An 18,588-nucleotide genomic window follows, 5' to 3' on the forward strand; every position below is an offset into this window, starting at 1 on the left:
CCTGTTGTATGGGCACATGGCAGGACTCAGAAGGATAGGAGTGCTTCTTGGCTTTTTGAATGCAGATTTTGCTGGAATAATTTTCAGACCCCATGTAGTGTTTGCAGTGCCCCTGAGGTACCAGTGCATTTGAAACCCCCAACAACTGACCCCATTTTGGAAACTACACCCCTCAGTGAATTTTTTAAGGGGTGTAGTGAGCGGTTTGAACCCACAGGTATTTGAGGAATTTTTTTAACAGTTTGAGTTCAATACAAAAAAATCACATTTTTCACATAATGTTCAGCTTTAGGCCCAGATTTATATTTTTTACCAGTGGCAGAAGGAAAAAACATACCCCATGATGCGTTACCCAGTTGCTCTCAAACACGGAAATGCCCCATATGTGGACGTAGCCTGTTGTATGGGCACATGGCAGGACTCAGAAGGATAGGAGCGCTTCTTGGCTTTTTGAATGCAGATTTTGCTGGAATAATTTTCAGACCCCATGTAGTGTTTGCAGTGCCCCTGAGGTACCAGTGCATTTGAAACCCCCAACAACTGACCCCATTTTGGAAACTACACCCCTCAGTGAATTTTTTAAGGGGTGTAGTGAGCGGTTTGAACCCACAGGTATTTGAGGAATTTTTTTAACAATTTGAGTTCAATACAAAAAAAATCACATTTTTCACATAATGTTCAGCTTTAGGCCCAGATTTATATTTTTTACCAGTTGTAGAAGGAAAAAACATACCCCATGATGCGTTACCCAGTTGCTCTCGAACAAGGAAATGCCCCATATGTGGACGTAGCTTGTTGTATGGGCACATGGCAGGACTCAGAAGGATAGGAGCGCTTCTTGGCTTTTTGAATGCAGATTTTGCTGGAATAATTTTCAGACCCCATGTAGTGTTTACAGTGCCCCTGAGGTACCAGTGCATTTGAAACCCCCAACAACTGACCCCATTTTGGAAACTACACCCCTCAGGGAATTTTTTAAGGGGTGTAGTGAGCGGTTTGAACCCACAGGTATTTGAGGAATTTTTTTAACAGTTTGAGTTCAATACAAAAAAATCACATTTTTCACATAATGTTCAGCTTTAGGCCCAGATTTATATTTTTTACCAGTGGCAGAAGGAAAAAACGTACCCCATGATGCGTTACCCAGTTGCTCTCGAACGCGGAAATGCCCCATATGTGGACGTAGCCTGTTGTATGGGCACATGGTAGGACTCAGAAGGATAGGAGAGCTTCTTGGCTTTTTGAATGCAGATTTTGCTGGAATAATTTTCAGACCCCATGTAGTGTTTACAGTGCCCCTGAGGTACCAGTGCATTTGAAACCCCCAACAACTGACCCCATTTTGGAAACTACACCCCTCAGGGAATTTTTTAAGGGGTGTAGTGAGCGGTTTGAACCCACAGGTATTTGAGGAATTTTTTTAACAATTTGAGTTCAATACAAAAAAATCACATTTTTCACATAATGTTCAGCTTTAGGCCCAGATTTATATTTTTTACCAGTGGTAGAAGGAAAAAACATACCCCATGATGCGTTACCCAGTTGCTCTCGAACAAGGAAATGCCCCATATGTGGACGTAGCTTGTTGTATGGGCACATGGCAGGACTCAGAAGGATAGGAGCGCTTCTTGGCTTTTTGAATGCAGATTTTGCTGGAATAATTTTCAGACCCCATGTAGTGTTTACAGTGCCCCTGAGGTACCAGTGCATTTGAAACCCCCAACAACGGACCCCGTTTTGGAAACTACACCCCTCAGGGAATTTTTTAAGGGGTGTAGTGAGCGGTTTGAACCCACAGGTATTTGAGGAATTTTTTTAACAGTTTGAGTTCAATACAAAAAAATCACATTTTTCACATAATGTTCAGCTTTAGGCCCAGATTTATATTTTTTACCAGTGGCAGAAGGAAAAAACGTACCCCATGATGCGTTACCCAGTTGCTCTCGAACGCGGAAATGCCCCATATGTGGACGTAGCCTGTTGTATGGGCACATGGTAGGACTCAGAAGGATAGGAGAGCTTCTTGGCTTTTTGAATGCAGATTTTGCTGGAATAATTTTCAGACCCCATGTAGTGTTTACAGTGCCTCTGAGGTACCAGTGCATTTGAAACCCCCAACAACTGACCCCATTTTGGAAACTACACCCCTCAGGGAATTTTTTAAGGGGTGTAGTGAGCGGTTTGAACCCACAGGTATTTGAGGAATTTTTTTAACAGTTTGAGTTCAATACAAAAAAATCACATTTTTCACATAATGTTCAGCTTTAGGCCCAGATTTATATTTTTTACCAGCGGCAGAAGGAAAAAACGTACCCCATGATGCGTTACCCAGTTGCTCTCGAACGCGGAAATGCCCCATATGTGGACGTAGCCTGTTGTATGGGCACATGGCAGGACTCAGAAGGATAGGAGCGTTTCTTGGCTTTTTGAATGCAGATTTTGCTGGAATAATTTTCAGACCCCATGTAGTGTTTGCAGTGCCCCTGAGGTACCAGTGCATTTGAGACCCCCAACAACTGACCCCATTTTGGAAACTACACCCCTCAGGGAATTTTTTAAGGGGTGTAGTGAGCGGTTTGAACCCACAGGTATTTGAGGAATTTTTTTTAACAATTTGAGTTGAGAACGAAAAATTCACATTTTTCCAATAATGCTCAGTTTAGGCCCAGATTTTTATTTTTTACCAGGGGCAGAAGGAGAAAACGTAACCCATGATGTTACCCAACAGGGAAATGCCCCATATGTGAATCTAAACTGTTTTTAGGGCGCAGGGCTCAGAAGGGAAGGACTTAGCATGTGGCTTTATGTACAAGCTGTGCGAAGTACATCAGGGTAAAACGTCAGGGCAATAAAAAAATTAAAATTTCAGGGACGTGTGGTAGATCTTAAAACACTCATTTATACAGAGGCCGGGTTGTGTGGGGCACGTTTCACGCTGGTATATGGTGTCTTTTCTTATCCCCTGTTTGTAGCACACTCTGCACCTCTTTTGGGTCCTTCCCTTCGTCGCAGTGGAGGGAATTTCACTGAGAAAATGCTGCCCTGGTACAATTCTTGTGGCCTCGCTTCCAGAAGTACTGGGCGTCTCCCCCACCTCCTGGTCCCCAAATATTAGGTCCTTGATAACTTCCTCTTGAAATTCAAGGAATGTCCCCCTGTGGCCTACACCTCGGAACAGCACGTAGGCATTATACAGTGCCATCTGTACGAGGTGCACGGCCAGTTTTTTGTACCACACCCGTGTTTTCCGCATGGCTCTATAGGGCTCCAGTACCTGGTCTGATAGATCGACCCCTCCCATGTACTTATTATAGTCGAGGACGCAGTCTGGTTTGGGGGTCTCTGCACTGGTACCTCGTACTGGGCAGGGGGTACTGCTGTGGCCGTGTATTGTCGTCAACATAAGGACATCCCTCTTGTCCTTATGTTTAACGCACAATACATTGTCGCTGCATTGGGCCCGGCTCTCACCCCTTCTGAGCAGTTGCCCAAGCAGCGTCTTAGGGAGGCTTTTTTGATTTTTCCGAACAGTGCCACATGCCACTGTTCCTCTGGAAGCGAGGCACTGAAACAGGGGGACACTGGTATAAAAGTTATCCAGGTGCAGATGGTAACCCTGGTCTAATAGTGGGTGCACCAGTTCCCACACTACTTTCCCTGTTACTCCCAGCACGGGGGGGCATTCTGGGGGCTCAATTTTAGTGTCCTTCCCCTCGTAAATACGGAACTTGTGGGTGTACCCTGATGTACCTTCGCACAGCTTGTACAACTTCACACCATACCGTGCCCGCTTACTGGGCAGGTACTGGCGGAATTTTAGCCTCCCCTTGAAGTGTACCAGGGACTCGTCTACTGCAATGTTTATCTATGGGGCATACGCCTGGGCAAACTTGGCGTTAAAATGGTCTATTACAGGCCTGATCTTATACAACCGATCGCAATTGGGGTGATCGCTGGGGGGGCACAGCTGGTTGTCATTGTAGTGCAGAAATTTTAAAATACACTCAAAGCGCATCCTCGACATCGCCATGCGGAACATTGGGGTGTGGTACAAAATATCGGTAGACCAGTACGCCCTGATTGTTGGCTTCTTTATTAGCCCCATGGTTAGTATAAGCCCCCCAAAATTTTTTATCTCTGGTGCATCCACAGGGGTCCACTTATCGGGTCTGGCATAGCTGGAGGTGGGATTTTCTTCTATAAAATTCTGGGCGTACAAATTCGTCTGGGTAACAATATGGGCAATGAACTCTTCAGAAAAAAAAAACTTGAAGAAGTCCTTCCCTCTGAGCCCTTCCGTGTCAAATTGAATCCCTGGGTTCCCAATAAAATCAGGGATCTGGGGTCTGTAATCTTCCGGGGTACTCCAGTGAGCATCTGATGCATTGGGGTCAGTGGCGGTCCTTGGACGCCTTCTCGGGGGTGCAGGGAGCTCAGACTCGCTGGATGAGGATGAGGATGAGGAGTCGGAGAATGCCAAAAAAGTGGGGTCGTCATCACCACTACCTGAGTCCGAGTCTGATGCAATGATTGCATACAGTTCCTCTGAAGTGTACCTCCTGCGGGCCATATTTATATAAAATGGGGCACACGGGGAAAAAGTTTTATTAGATGGGACACTGCGGGATGGGGTGACCACGGGACGGGGGTCGGAAAGAACGCGGAAACTTATGTGGTGTATTCACGTAAGTGTTTTTTTTTTTTCTTTTTTTTTTTTTTTACACAGACGAATACACTGACACAACACGGACTAACATATAATAAGAAAGACGTCAGGCAGCAGGTTTGGTGCGGTTGTATTTTATGCATTCATGAGAATACACAGATAGTAATGCCTCCTCAACACACAAGATGGCGACGTTTCGACTCTAAAGCATGAGTCTTTGTCAAGCTAGTTACATGTTAACACAACCTATGCTCTTATACGCCCCTTCACCAATCACATAATAATCATTAAAAAGATAAAGTGGAACAGGTGTGTTTCTTACCTCAGAGCTGGATTCCCATGGTGAACTTCACAGCCCATAGAATACATAGCTGGCGCACGCCATTGCAGTCATGTGTGTAACCCGGAAGTGACTGACCTCAGATTGCTGGGAGAGCCCATGACAGGTCATCCTCCGTTGCCACAATAACCAGTAATCATTAATCATTCCCCCTGAGGATAGAGCAGAGCACAGCTGCGAGTTCTCGCGATAGCTGTGTCCCAGCTCCGTGCTGGCTATGAGTCACGCTCCACTCTGCACATAAGCAAAGTCCATCACTATGGTAACCGAAGCCTCTGCCTTCCTATGGAGTGTTAGATCTGCTTGAATGGTATGACGTGTTCTCAAAGTACCAGATCTGGTCATCACAGGGTCCTAGTGCCGACATATCTATCCTTCTTATTACTAATGTGCACATTACTTCCATAAACAATCCAAACACGATGGAGGAATATAAATCATATAATAAGGGCGTGTGAGATATTACCCATAGGTAGTTATATCACCACGTCCATAGTTCACTTATAAAACGGAGAAAGGTCACATAGTATTGTATAATTTCCGGACTGGCAAGAGGATTTAACCCACATTCATAGGGTTACAAGAACCAGATGTCTAGTTAAATAAGTAGATTTAATTAATACACAAAGGGATTTTTTACCATGGAGCAATGTCAGTACTATGTATTAATTAGCATGAAAGCAAGCACTGAGAGGAACAATTATAACACCAGAGACGGAACCTGATTATTCCAAGAACAGAAATCCTAAAGGGTGATCATACTACGTGTCCTATTCATTCAAAGTATCATGCCAATACTAATACCCGAAGGCATGATTAAGCATGCGGCCGAGGTAGATCCTGATAGGTATACCCAAGCATATACGATGATAATGAGAGGTAGAAAAACGGGGTATCACACATACACTGAAATGGCTGCCAAGGAGTATAGCTTTTTTATTGATGCCCAGAAATCTATTAATATGCTACTAAATATTACATGTACACTGTATTAGTGCAAAAAAAACACAAGAAATTTCAATAGATATCAAAAAAAAAAACCCAGGGGCTCAGTGTCATGGGAAAGAGTTCCAGCGTCCGAGGAGGATCCACCCAGATATGAAAATCTGTAATCAAAAAAAGAAATATTAAAAACAGGTCTAGAATAAAGAAAGCAGACAACAAACAAATACATCACTGAAATGCAAAGGTATTGTAATCAAGGTTAAGTCCCAATGGGGTCAGGGTGTCCAGATTGAAGATCCAACTGGCCTCTTTCCTTTTAAGTAATTTTACCCGATCCCCCCCTCGGATGTTTTCAGGGACATCATCTATAACTCTAAATTTGAGTTGACTGATGCTGTGTCTAGCACTAACAAAATGTTTGGGGATGGGCAGTTCAATGTTTTCATTCCTGATCGTGCTCTTATGTTTGGTGATACGTGAGCGAATCTCTTGAATAGTTTCGCCCACGTACAGGAGGCCGCAGGGACATGATATAAGGTAAACAACATATGATGACTTGCAAGTATATCTCTGTCGGATATAAAACTTTTTCCCAGTCCTTGGATGATTGAACGTGTTGCCACGACTCATATTGCTGCAGCATGTGCAGCTCAGACATGGAAAATTCCCAGTCTTCACTGGGTATAAGACCCTTTGTTTTGGGGGGCCAATATCTGACAGATAGGAACGTACTAATCGATCTTTCAAGTTACGTCCTCGTCGATAAGCCATAATCGGAAAGGACCGAAATTCGGGGACATTACCACAGCCCTTGGAGAGTAATAACCAGTGTCGTCTGATAATTCTCATAATTTGATCACTGGCCGGGCTATAGGTGGATACAAAAGGAATACGAGACAATTCAGTATCTCGATGTTTCGGGGAGAGAAGCTGATCTCGTGGGACTTGTCGAGCTTTTTCCATTAAAGGGCCTAACATATTCGCTGGATAACCCCGCGTTCTAAATTTGGAGTACATTTGCTCAAGACGATCATTCACTTTCTCATTGCTTACGATCCGCCTCACCCGAAGGAGCTGACTCCAAGGTAAGGACTCTATTGTCTTTCTTGGGTGGAAACTATCAAAGACTAATAGGTTGTTCCTATCAGTAACCTTGGTAAAGAGGTCAGTCTCCAAATGGCCTTCTTTTTTAATGACAAGTACATCCAAGAACTGGAGTTCAGTAGTAGATGTCGACATGGTAAACCTGAGTTCTGGGAGTATATTATTTAATTCGTCAAAGAAAGATGTCAATTCTAGTTCAGTGCCTTCCCAAATCAGGAAGACATCATCAATATACCTCCACCATCCACGTACATATTGCCAGGATGGGGAGGTATAGATCCATGTTGTCTCAACATAATTCATAAAAATAACCGCATACGTCGGGGCCACATTCGACCCCATTGCGGTCCCACAGCATTGCCGATAAAAGGCATTCTCAAAGATGAAATAGTTGTTGGTCAAAATAAATTCAAGTAGGGTCAAAATAAATTGAATAGTGCCATTATTCCAATCAGAGCTTAATAGGGAATCACGTACTGCATCTAGACCCTTGTCATGTGCTATTATAGTATAGAGTGAGACCACATCTAATGAAACTAGTAAGGAGTGTTCACTCACTCTAACTTCCTTGATTTTGTTTAAGAAGTCGCTGGTATCACGTATATAAGATAGGCCTCTTATGGCAAAGGGTCTTAAAACTCTATCTAAAAAACGGGAGATGTTACTGAATAGAGACTCCCTACCGGATATGATCGGTCTACCCGGTGGGTTTGCAAGATCCTTGTGGATCTTTGGTAGGACGTAGATAGTGGGTGTAATAGGGTATGCAATGAGTAAATAATCCGCAAGTTGTCGATCAATGATAGCTTGATTGATCGCCTCGTTAATCAGAACCCGTAATTGCATCTGAAAGCGTAATGTTGGATCTTGTCTTAGTTTCTCATAAGTCGAGACATCATTCAATTGGCGGCGAATTTCATTCAGATATTTGAACCTATCCATCACTACTACGGCCCCACCCTTATCCGCTGGTTTAATAATTACTGATTGATTCTTACTTAAATTTTTGACCGCCAGCCATTCATCCTTGCGCATATTCGTGCGGCAAGGTTTACATAATCTATGAGATCTCAAGTGATGAACATCCTGCTTTACAAATTTAGAAAAAGTTTCAACTACATGGTCATTGGAAAGCGGTACGAAACGACTTGCAGGACGAAGACCAATTTCCCTCGAGGAAAACACCTCACGGGGATTAGTCTGAGTGCTGCCAACCTCACTATTGGATGGTACAGTGGAAAAAAATGTCTTAAGTTTTAATCGCCTCATAAAGGCGTCCAAGTCTACATCTAATTGGAACCAATCTACCGTTGGTTTCGGGCAGAACGCCAGGCCCTTGGAGAGTACTGAAATCTCCAATTCAGTTAGTGTAATAGAAGAAATATTTACCACTAACGATTGTTCACCAGTTACGGGAGTCTCCTGGTGGTTGCTCGGGTCTGCATAGTCTCTTTTCCTCGCTCTGTTGTGCTTGCGCCCTCCTCTCCGGATTCCACCCTGTTGTGTAGATTTATTCGTGATTTCGACGGCGGGCGATGACCTAAAAAACGTGCGATATTCGGATTTCTCTCCGTAACAGGTCTTGATGAATCGTCAGTTGAGTCGGATCCAACAGATGTGAACCCGAATTCGCCTTTACGTTTTTGTCCACCCATCCGTCCACGACGTTGGTTTCTCCTAGGATTGGGATTGGAAGAAAAATGCCCACGTGAATATTGCCATTTATAAACCTTGTTATTTTTGTAATCCTCCGCGTCGCGGTACCACTTCATCCTTTTAGTTGACTCTATGTCCTCCTGATATTTTCTCAGTAGAGCATCCATCTTTGTTGAGTAGGGTAGCCAGTCGGTTTCACCCATCTGTTGTTTTAATTGGGATTCGATATCTCCAATAATCTCTCGACTCCTTTTAACTTCTGAACATAAATATTCAATGTTAAGTAACATCAGATCGAATGAGCATTTATTTAAAATACCCTCAAACTTAGCACAGAAGCTCGAGTTGTCCGCAAGTAATGTGGGTCTCATACTCGAGCGCAAACCTCGTGGGATCCTCCTTGCCTGGTAATACTCGTGTAAGGTGGCCAGGTGGAGATTGTAAGATATCATGTGCTTTCGTTCTGATTCAAACTGTTTCTGTAAGACAGCCGCAGAAGGAGTACACAGGAATGAGGTATCAACAGACACTTCAGACAGAATTTTTGTTGCATCTGCTTCTGAAAACATAAATGGAGAGGAGGCTCCTGGTGCACCATCAGCCAGGCCCGCAAATAATGAGGCTTGTCCCCCTGGGGGTGCACGCTGTGATGGATCCATAGCAATTTGCAGTAAACAAAGTTGAGCAGCAGCACTCACCACTACCAGTTCGGGGGGGAAAAAATCCTAAGCTGTATCCTTCAGCCTTGTCTGCACGCCCAGACCGGGAAAGAGTCCAAATTCCCAAAGATATACATATAATAAGAAAGACGTCAGGCAGCAGGTTTGGTGCGGTTGTATTTTATGCATTCATGAGAATACACAGATAGTAATGCCTCCTCAACACACAAGATGGCGACGTTTCGACTCTAAAGCATGAGTCTTTGTCAAGCTAGTTACATGTATAAGAGCATAGGTTGTGTTAACATGTAACTAGCTTGACAAAGACTCATGCTTTAGAGTCGAAACGTCGCCATCTTGTGTGTTGAGGAGGCATTACTATCTGTGTATTCTCATGAATGCATAAAATACAACCGCACCAAACCTGCTGCCTGACGTCTTTCTTATTATATGTATATCTTTGGGAATTTGGACTCTTTCCCGGTCTGGGCGTGCAGACAAGGCTGAAGGATACAGCTTAGGATTTTTTCCCCCCCGAACTGGTAGTGGTGAGTGCTGCTGCTCAACTTTGTTTACAACACGGACTAACGACACACTACACACTAGACGGACTAACGACACGCTACACTAACTAATGACGGGTGACGGGACAGGTAATGAAATGGGAACAACAGGAACTTTTTTTGTTTTTTGGGGTTTTTTTTTACACAGACGAATACACTGACAGTACACGGACTAACGACACGCTACACACTAGACGGACTAACTAAACGCTACACTAACTAATAACGGGTGACGGGACAGGTAACGAAATGGGAACAACAGGAACTTTTTTTTTTTTTTTACACCAAGGGATACACTGACTACACGCTGCGCTACAATACACTGCTGATCGCACGCTACAGCTCACTCACTACACTTCTGATCACACACTACAGATCCCTCACTCACTACACTACACTGCACTTCTGATCACTCACTCCACTCTGCTACACTACACTGCCTGATCAATCACTCACTACACTCACTACACTACACTGCCTGATCAATCACTCACTACACTCACTACACTACACCACACTGATCACTAACACTCACTCCACTACACCACACTGATGACTAACTCCTCTCCACTACACTGATCACTAACTCCACTCTGCTACACTCCACTCCACTACACTACACTATACTCCACTACACTACACTCCACTCCACTACACTCACTCCCTGCCTAATCTACACACTAATCGCTCTTTTTTATCACAGTAGGTGCTCTATCTACAAGCACCGGATGCTTGCACATGGAGCCCCTACTGTAAACAGCGCGAAGTCCGCTGCTGCGCTGTGATTGGTCAGGGAGTTTTTCCCTGACCAATCACAGCGATCGTGGGGGAGGGACCGCTCTGATTGGTCCCCAGCCCGGACGCAGCACTTGTCCGCTGACTATGTCAGCAGACATCACTGCTGTGTCGCCGCGATTGTCACCGCGGCGACACTTTAATGACATGACGTACCAGGTACGTCATGTTGCGGGAAGTATCCCGCTACCATGACGTACCAGGTACGTCCAGGAGCGGGAAGGGGTTAATGGAGCTATAAGTATAAGGACTCAGTCACACGGGCGTTTTTACGCGTGTATATACACGTATAAAAAAAAAAAGCGTGACCATGTCCATTGCCACCCATATGTTCTATCTTTTGTAAGTGCGTTTTTTTTTCACGAACGCAGTATGAACGTTTTTATGTGCGCATATACGCGTGTAAAAACGCCCGTGTGACTGAGCCCTAATTGTGAAAATTCATTGCTGTGTGCTATTGGTCATCATTGCTGTTTACAACAAACAACTAAATAGCATGCTGCGCTATTTTATATTGTAAAATGCTAGGCAGCATACCGGAAGCCCGATAGACCCCAGTTTGGGCAATGTTCAGATCTGGCATGTGCCGAATCATGCGCTCCTATGATGGTGCAGAACGACACAAGCATTACCGTAAATGTGAATATGGCCTCACTGGTTTACCATGGTATGGTTTGTAAATTCCAATAGTCTCATATTCACGGGAAAGAATGACATAGCAGATGTTAAATGGTATTCTTTATTTTTTATTTATCAGTATTCATGAAACAGCCAGCCCCAAAATAAAATACACTGAATTGTTTTTATCTTAAAATGCATCCTAATTAAACAAATAGAACAAAGGAACATACATACTATTTTTGTTGTAGTAAGTTTCAAAACTTTTTTTATTATTGCAAATTACTTTACAGTAATTAAAAAAGATGAAATGCAGAGAAAATAGCACAGTTGAATTGCCCTTAGGGTTCATGCATGCAGCAATATTATGGATCTGTGCTGTACAGATCGATAAAACAGCATCCATAGAAATCTATGTACCTGCCCATGCCTTTGATTTCATATTTAGTCATATGGGGGCTCTTTTTCTTAGTGATGTCGAGGGTTAGTCTGTACAAACAGACTGGTCAGTGATGTTGTCCGCTTCCAAATTGACCTACGTAGGAGCGCTCTTTTGAGAGTCAAAGCATTGACCATTACACAAGGTATATGGTGAAACAATGAACTCTATTTTATTGTCTGTATCTCTTGGCTTTTATAGAAGATCGTCCTCGCAGGGACGCGACTTGTGGTAAAACAGGGAATAACCTCGTGATTTCACATACATCTGACAAAAACATATGACTTAATCATTCAACAAAAACTTGTGATATATGACATTTAAGAAATAGCTGATTTCACATGACTTTTAGACAAGCACATTATTTTTAGACAGAGAGAGCTAGCAACCTCTTTGCGGTTAGGCCATGTCTTGCTAAATCCCGAGACATCTGCTCTTGGAACTTCCTGATTCCAATAGGTCAGCTCTGCAGAGCTTGTGTCTCAATAGTCATGAGTTCTGTACACATACAAAATATTTGCAATATATTCATTTTGCTAAAATGGATTGATAAGCAACATATATATTCATTTTGATAAACAACATATATTAACTCCTTCAGCCCCTCTTGGCCCCCATCATTCCCCCATTTTGGACATCAGGAAGACACACACAGGGTCCAGTTCTATTTTGAAAAGTCATAGTCGAGGTAGGTCCTATTGGTCGACTAGCCCATATAAGGCGTCTCTAGTATGATGTTACAATACTAGTAGCGTGCACAGGTACGCACGGCAGGGGATTCCCTAATCTTCACCCACACCAATGTCCCTCCTGGAGATAGTCCTAATGGTGAACACATCCAGGTCGCGTTACCCTGACCCTACACTACCTAGTGACAAGACTGGAAGGAACCGCCGTATGTTCTGCCTACCTCCAGCAGGGGGTCGGCCTACACAGGGGCTGTAAAGGCTTTTGCCGTACATTTGCTCACACAAGAGATTATGACTTTGATTACTATATATATACACAACAGCATGACAATTATCTGTACTATACTTTGTAGGATTCCCATGAACCATCCTCCCAGACCAGAAAACCAATTTGCAGGGTTAAGAAAACTAAACCATCCCTGGTCTTTATTCTGTTTTATGCTAGTAGCTATTTTACCCAAGGTATTGATCTTTTGGTGAATGGATTCTGAGTGATCAGAGAGGTTGAAACAACACATCCCCTCAAATTCCTCACATCCGTGGTTTACTGCGAGCAACAGGTAATCTATGGCGGCCCTATTTTGTAAAGCTGCCTTCCTGACTCCTTGTATGTCTAGTAGGAGGAGGTCCAAGGCCTGTGATGTAGCATTCAGGCCCTTTACCATATCGCATGCTAATCCATTGATTACTCTTGCGTTATATTGTGCCAACCCGGGAACACCCACAATACTGACTGCCAGTGCCGTATGTTCTGAGTAGCTAAGTAGAGTGGGTGGTCCTTCACAGTTGCTATCCAGTCCTTCTACCTCCCTCTTTTGTCTGTTGGTGAGTTGTGGGCTGCTAGGTTTTTGGTACATTAGTATACTTAATCTAGCTAGGGAGCAGGGACCTCCGGTCAGGTTAGCTGGAATACATGTGTAAGTCAGGTTACCGCAGGACAGGACCCAGCCTAATGGTAATTTGACGTGCCTAAAATGGCTGGGGCTTCGGACTGTGTGGTTGCAAAGCATAGGAGTATGTACCTTTCTACATTGCTCGACTGTGCGATTACAGAGTCTCTGGGAATCACTAGTCACCCTGGTTCTCTGCGCACAACCTCCCATATGTTCTTTATTACACGTGAAGTTATAGCATACCTCAGCCGGAGCGACATTCCTGACCCGGAAACGAGTCATATTAGACCAAAGTGTATGTTCGACCGCATCACAGTGGGGACAATATTCATATACATTAAGAAAGGTATTTTCCTGAATAACATTGCTCTCTTCCACATCACTATCGTTATGCACTATTGAATATATATCGCGAAGTGTCTTTATTGGAGTGGGGATAGACAGTAAGCAAGTCCGTAAAATATCTTCCCCACTCCGAAGGTTGGGCATGCACATGTGGGAAATATTCAGTACGTCTTTTGCAAAGTATTCCCACATGTTGGGGTGTCCTTCCGCCCAAACAGTCCATCTTCTTCTTACATCGACAGTTGATGAGGAATTGTCCCGAAAAGAGAGTAGTCCAAGAAAACAAAGGGTAAATAATACACCTATCCAGACTATCAATGCTGGTGTCCAGGTTGCCATCCCCCTCCCCCACCCTGGGTTGGGCTTATTCTCCACCCCCCTCGTGGTGCTGAGGCGTTGGAACTTTCTTGCAGTGTGAGGCATGGATCCAAGTGGGTTTGCCTTCTAGCTTGACCGAGGTGGGAGTGGTTAACAGCACTTGGTATGGTCCGTCAAAGCGAGGTTCCAAAGTCTTTCTGACGTGTCTCTTTACCACCACCCAATCTCCGGGATTCAGAGAGTGGGATCCTTCCAAACTATCAGGGTCTGGAATAGAAGAGAAAACTAGGTCGTGTGTTATTTTTAGCTTTTGGCATAAGTCCTGCACAAAGGAAGTAATTTTATCATGACCCAGGGATAGAGCTTGGGGGTGATACAGTCCTAACCTGGGCACGGAGCCAAAGAGAATCTCATAAGGAGACAGTCCTGTTTTCCTATTTGGCGTGGTCCGTACTGAGTAGAGGGCCAGAGGTAGGCACTCGGGCCAAGGTTTTCCTGTTTCAACCATGGCTTTCTGTATCTTAAGTTTGAGGGTGCCATTGAGTCTTTCTACTTTTCCGGAGCTCTGTGGATGATAGGGGGTGTGAAAGGCCTGCTCTACTCCTAAGGCGGACATGACTTCCTTCATTACCTCACCAGTGAAGTGAGTACCACGGTCGCTCTCAATGGTCTCTGGTACCCCAAATCTGCACACTAACTCTGACACAAGTTTTTTTGCAGTGGCCTGGGCAGTGGCCTTCGGGACCGGGTAGGCCTCAGCCCACCCAGAAAAGAGGTCAATGCATACCAGGACATACTCATACCTTCCTGACCTGGGCAGCTGGATGTAATCTATCTGTAGTCTCTGGAAGGGGTACAAAGGTCGCGGAGTGCACTTCCGAGGGGTCTTTACTACTTGACCGGGGTTGTGTAGTGCACAGATTTCACAAGCCTTGACGTATGCCTTTGCCATCCTGTCAAATCCCGGAGCGTACCACATTTTCTCCACCAGGGCTACCATGGTATTACGAGAAGCGTGCACCTTTCCATGAGCCAAAAGGGCCATACTAGGATAGGCAGCCGCAGGTAAACACATACGGGAACCCATCATCCAACCTTCATTTCCTTTTACTGCCCCTGCACTTGCCCAGCGCTCCTGCTCTTGACCTGAGGGGAGTAGGTCCACCTCCTTCTGTGGTGGGACAGAGAGGGTCTGGTCCTTGGCAGGGGGATCAGGATCCTCCTCCGCTGGGCAGGACCTGGTCTGAACTCTGCACACGGGTGCCCTCCAGTCCAGCACGGCTGCAGCCTTAGCTGCTCCGTCTGCCTTCTCGTTGCCTCTGCTTTCCAAGGAGTCCCCTTGGGTGTGTGCCTTTACCTTTATTATGGCTACCTGCTTCGGGAGCATGATAGCTGACATTAAACTACTTACTGCCTCACCATTCTTTATCGGTCTGCCTTGAGCTGTTAGGAAGCTCCGCGTGCGCCAAATCGGCCCATAGTCATGCGCAATGCCAAACGCGTACCTGGAGTCTGTGTAGATATTAGCAGTGACTCCCCGGGCTAACTTGCAGGCCTTGGTCAGAGCGCACAGCTCCGCTTCCTGTGCTGACATATGTGGGGGCAAGGCGCGGCCTATCAGTACTTCATTCATTGATACTACAGCAAACCCTGTCACAAATCTGCCCATCTCATTCTGGTATCGTGATCCATCCACAAACATTTCAAGGTGGGGGTTCAGGAGTGGCTTATCTGTGACATGAGCAAATCCAGCTGTCTCCTGCTCCATCAGAGCAGCACAGTCATGCTGGTGCTCGGTGTCAAAAGCTTCCTCTTCGCCTAGGGAATTGACAAAAAGTTGATCCCCTGTGCTTACTCCCCCATTTGAATCAGTGTCACCTAATGGCAGTATGGTGGCCGGATTCAAAGTTGTGCAACGTTGAAATGAGACATTGGATGAAGAGTGTACTGCAAGTTCCATTTTGACCTGTCTAGCAAGAGACAGATGTCTACGGCTCACCTGTGTCAGAATTCCATGTACGTCATGGGGCGTGAGGACCACAAGAGGGTAGTCTAGGACCACCTCAGAAGCTTTCTCAAGTAGTGCTTGTACAGCCAGAACTGCTCTTACACAGGAGGGTGAACCCCTGGCTACTGCGTCAAGATGTGCACTGTAGTATGCTACAGGGCGCTTTTTGTCACCATGCTCTTGTGTGAGGACGGCAGTAGCATGTCCCGCCATCTCAGTCACGAACATCTGGAAGGGTTTATCATAGTCTGGCAGACCCAGTGCTGGAGCACTGGTGATCTGTATTTTCAGCTGATGGAAAGCTGACTCGGCTTCCGGAGACAAAGCAAATGGCTTAGAACTCAGGCAGTCGTACAGAGACTGCATGGTCATGGAGGCAGAGCGAATCCGCGGCCGACAATATGAAACTAACCCCAGAAATGTCCGCAACTGAGCATGGGAGGCGGGGAGTGGCATGTCCTCCACCACCTTGGTACGTTCTGGCGTGAGGTGTTTTGTACCAGGACCTAGGCAGTGACCAAGAAACACAACATGAGATTTGCAAAACTGTAATTTGTCTTTACTGGCTTTACACCCGCTGTCTGCAAGAAAACAAAGGAGGCTGAGTGAGGCCGCAACGCAGGTAGGTCTGTCCGGTGCACAGAGTAGGAGATCATCAACATACTGAAGCAGGGCCACACCTGGTGGGACCGTCCATGCGTCAAGTACAAGCATCATACATCGGGTGAATTGATTTGGGCTGTTTTGCGCCCCTTGTGGTAGAACAGTCCAACAGTACTGTTTTCCTCGGAACGTGAAGGCAAACAGGTACTGGCAATCGGGGTGGAGCGGGACGGAAAAGAAGGCATTGGCGAGATCGACCAGAGTGTACCAACAGGTTCCGGAAGGTATGGTGGACAACAGAGTGTAGGGATTGGGGACCAGAGGTGTTTCTAGGATGGTCACCTTATTAATTTCTCTTAGATCGTGAACCATCCGGTAGGTATCAGGTTCGCCTTTCTTGCCTTTCTTTTTAACCGGGAAGAGTGGCGTGTTAGCGGGTGAGACGCAAGGTTTTAAAGCATTCAAGGCACATAACTCTGTAATAGTGGAGGCTATTGCGTCTTCCTGTGCCATGGCTAGGGGATACTGGCGAATCATGGGGGCTTTTTCCCCATCTTTGAGATATACCATGACTGGGGGTACGTGGAGGCGGAGTGACCAAGTCTGCTGCCATGAGACAGAATACTTGGTGGTCGGCCGCAGAGGTACTGACATGAGCCTCACCGGAAGGATGGAGCTGAATGCAGCACCCCAGGGGTCCCATCACATCGGTTCCCATGATGCAATCCCCAGCGGGTGACACCAGGAAGCGAGTGAGGACTCGTGACCCTTGAAAGGAGACTTCTATGGGCTCGGTCTCACGCATGGGTGTTGGTTCACCGGACACTCCAACGGCTATGGCTATGGAGTCTGAGAGGGGAATACTAAGGTCATTGACTTGTGAGGTACTGACACATGATTTAGTGGCCCCTGTGTCAATTAAAAAGGGCACCTCCTTTCCCTGGATTTTTAGAGGCTGAAAAATTTGTGGCCCACGTGTGTCAGTAACTATAAGGGACACGGGGGAAGGAGTGCCAGACCTTCATTGGTAATTGGTATACCCGTTATTTCCCTGTGGGCGGGATGATGTGGTATTGGCCGTACTTCCCTGTTGCCCCCTTTCGTCTGACGTGTTCTGTCTAGGGCGTTTAGGGGCTCTACAATTACGGGCCAAGTGTCCAGTCTTCCCGCAGTTATAACACTTACGGGTCTCCCGCCTGGGGTCGTTAAGTCGGACTGTGTCCCCCTCCATGGTGTAATGTTTAACCATAACACCCTTTGCGTGGTCTTCTGTGTCCATGACAAATCCTACAGCTTTCTTATATAGATCACGCGGTCTGGCCTGTCGCCAATCGGGGGTACATGCTTTAAAGCGGTCAGACAGGCACTTATCTATTCCTTGCATAAAGGCTTCACAAAAAGCAGCATTACGTATTGCTTTTGGACAATCATATAAACCCAGATCTCTGCCTACTTCCTCTAAACGGCCAAAGTAACATTCAATAGACTCGCCCTTGTTCTGTCTACACTGGGTTAGGGCTGTACGTCTCTCTTGGGCTTTATCCTTAAACCAGGCTTTAACCTTGTCCACATATTGAGTACCACTAAGTAATGTCTGGGGGTCATCTGGGCGATCTTCAAGACCACAAAATTGAGCAATACTATTGTAAAGGCCCAGAGGACATTTTACATTCATAAGACATTCCATATCTGTCCAAGTGGCAGAGTAGTTTTTCTGTATGACTTCCAACTTTCTATGGAAAGCTGCTGGCTCTGTCTGGGGATCGGGCAGTTGCTGACACAGTGCCATCTGGTCTGTGGCGCTCCAGGGTCGCCATGTAGTGACTGTAGACCCGGGAGTTGGTCTATGTGCGTCCGTGGGTCTGTCATTAGAAGACGATGGTCTGTCGGTGTCCTCTTGTCTGACCCTGCCCAATGGTGGACTCGGTCTGTTTGGTTCTAACGGTT

At 45.6% G+C, this 18,588-nt stretch overlaps 2 protein-coding genes across 8 annotated transcripts in view; one reads left to right on the forward strand and one right to left on the reverse strand.

The window, feature by feature from the left end:
* Positions 1–18,588, forward strand: part of COL19A1 (collagen type XIX alpha 1 chain) — an 859,492-nt gene that overhangs the window by 573,631 nt on the left and 267,273 nt on the right. The window lies entirely within an intron of this gene.
* Positions 5,515–9,639, reverse strand: LOC136628390 (uncharacterized). The gene is made up of 2 exons (XM_066604254.1): positions 8,445–9,639; positions 5,515–6,112 (listed from the first exon to the last, which is right to left on the reverse strand). Exon 1 carries the CDS (start codon positions 9,368–9,370, stop codon positions 8,465–8,467), a length of 906 nt encoding a protein of 301 aa, XP_066460351.1. The 5' UTR covers positions 9,371–9,639; the 3' UTR covers positions 5,515–6,112; positions 8,445–8,464.

The sequence above is a fragment of the Eleutherodactylus coqui genome, chromosome 1 (assembly GCF_035609145.1).
Source record: "Eleutherodactylus coqui strain aEleCoq1 chromosome 1, aEleCoq1.hap1, whole genome shotgun sequence".
NCBI lineage: Eukaryota > Metazoa > Chordata > Amphibia > Anura > Eleutherodactylidae > Eleutherodactylus > Eleutherodactylus coqui.

Excerpts from the sequence above, each read along its gene's own strand:
- LOC136628390 (XM_066604254.1), bottom strand. The coding sequence starts at position 9,370 with ATGGATCCATCACAGCGTGCACCCCCAGGGGGACAAGCCTCATTATTT.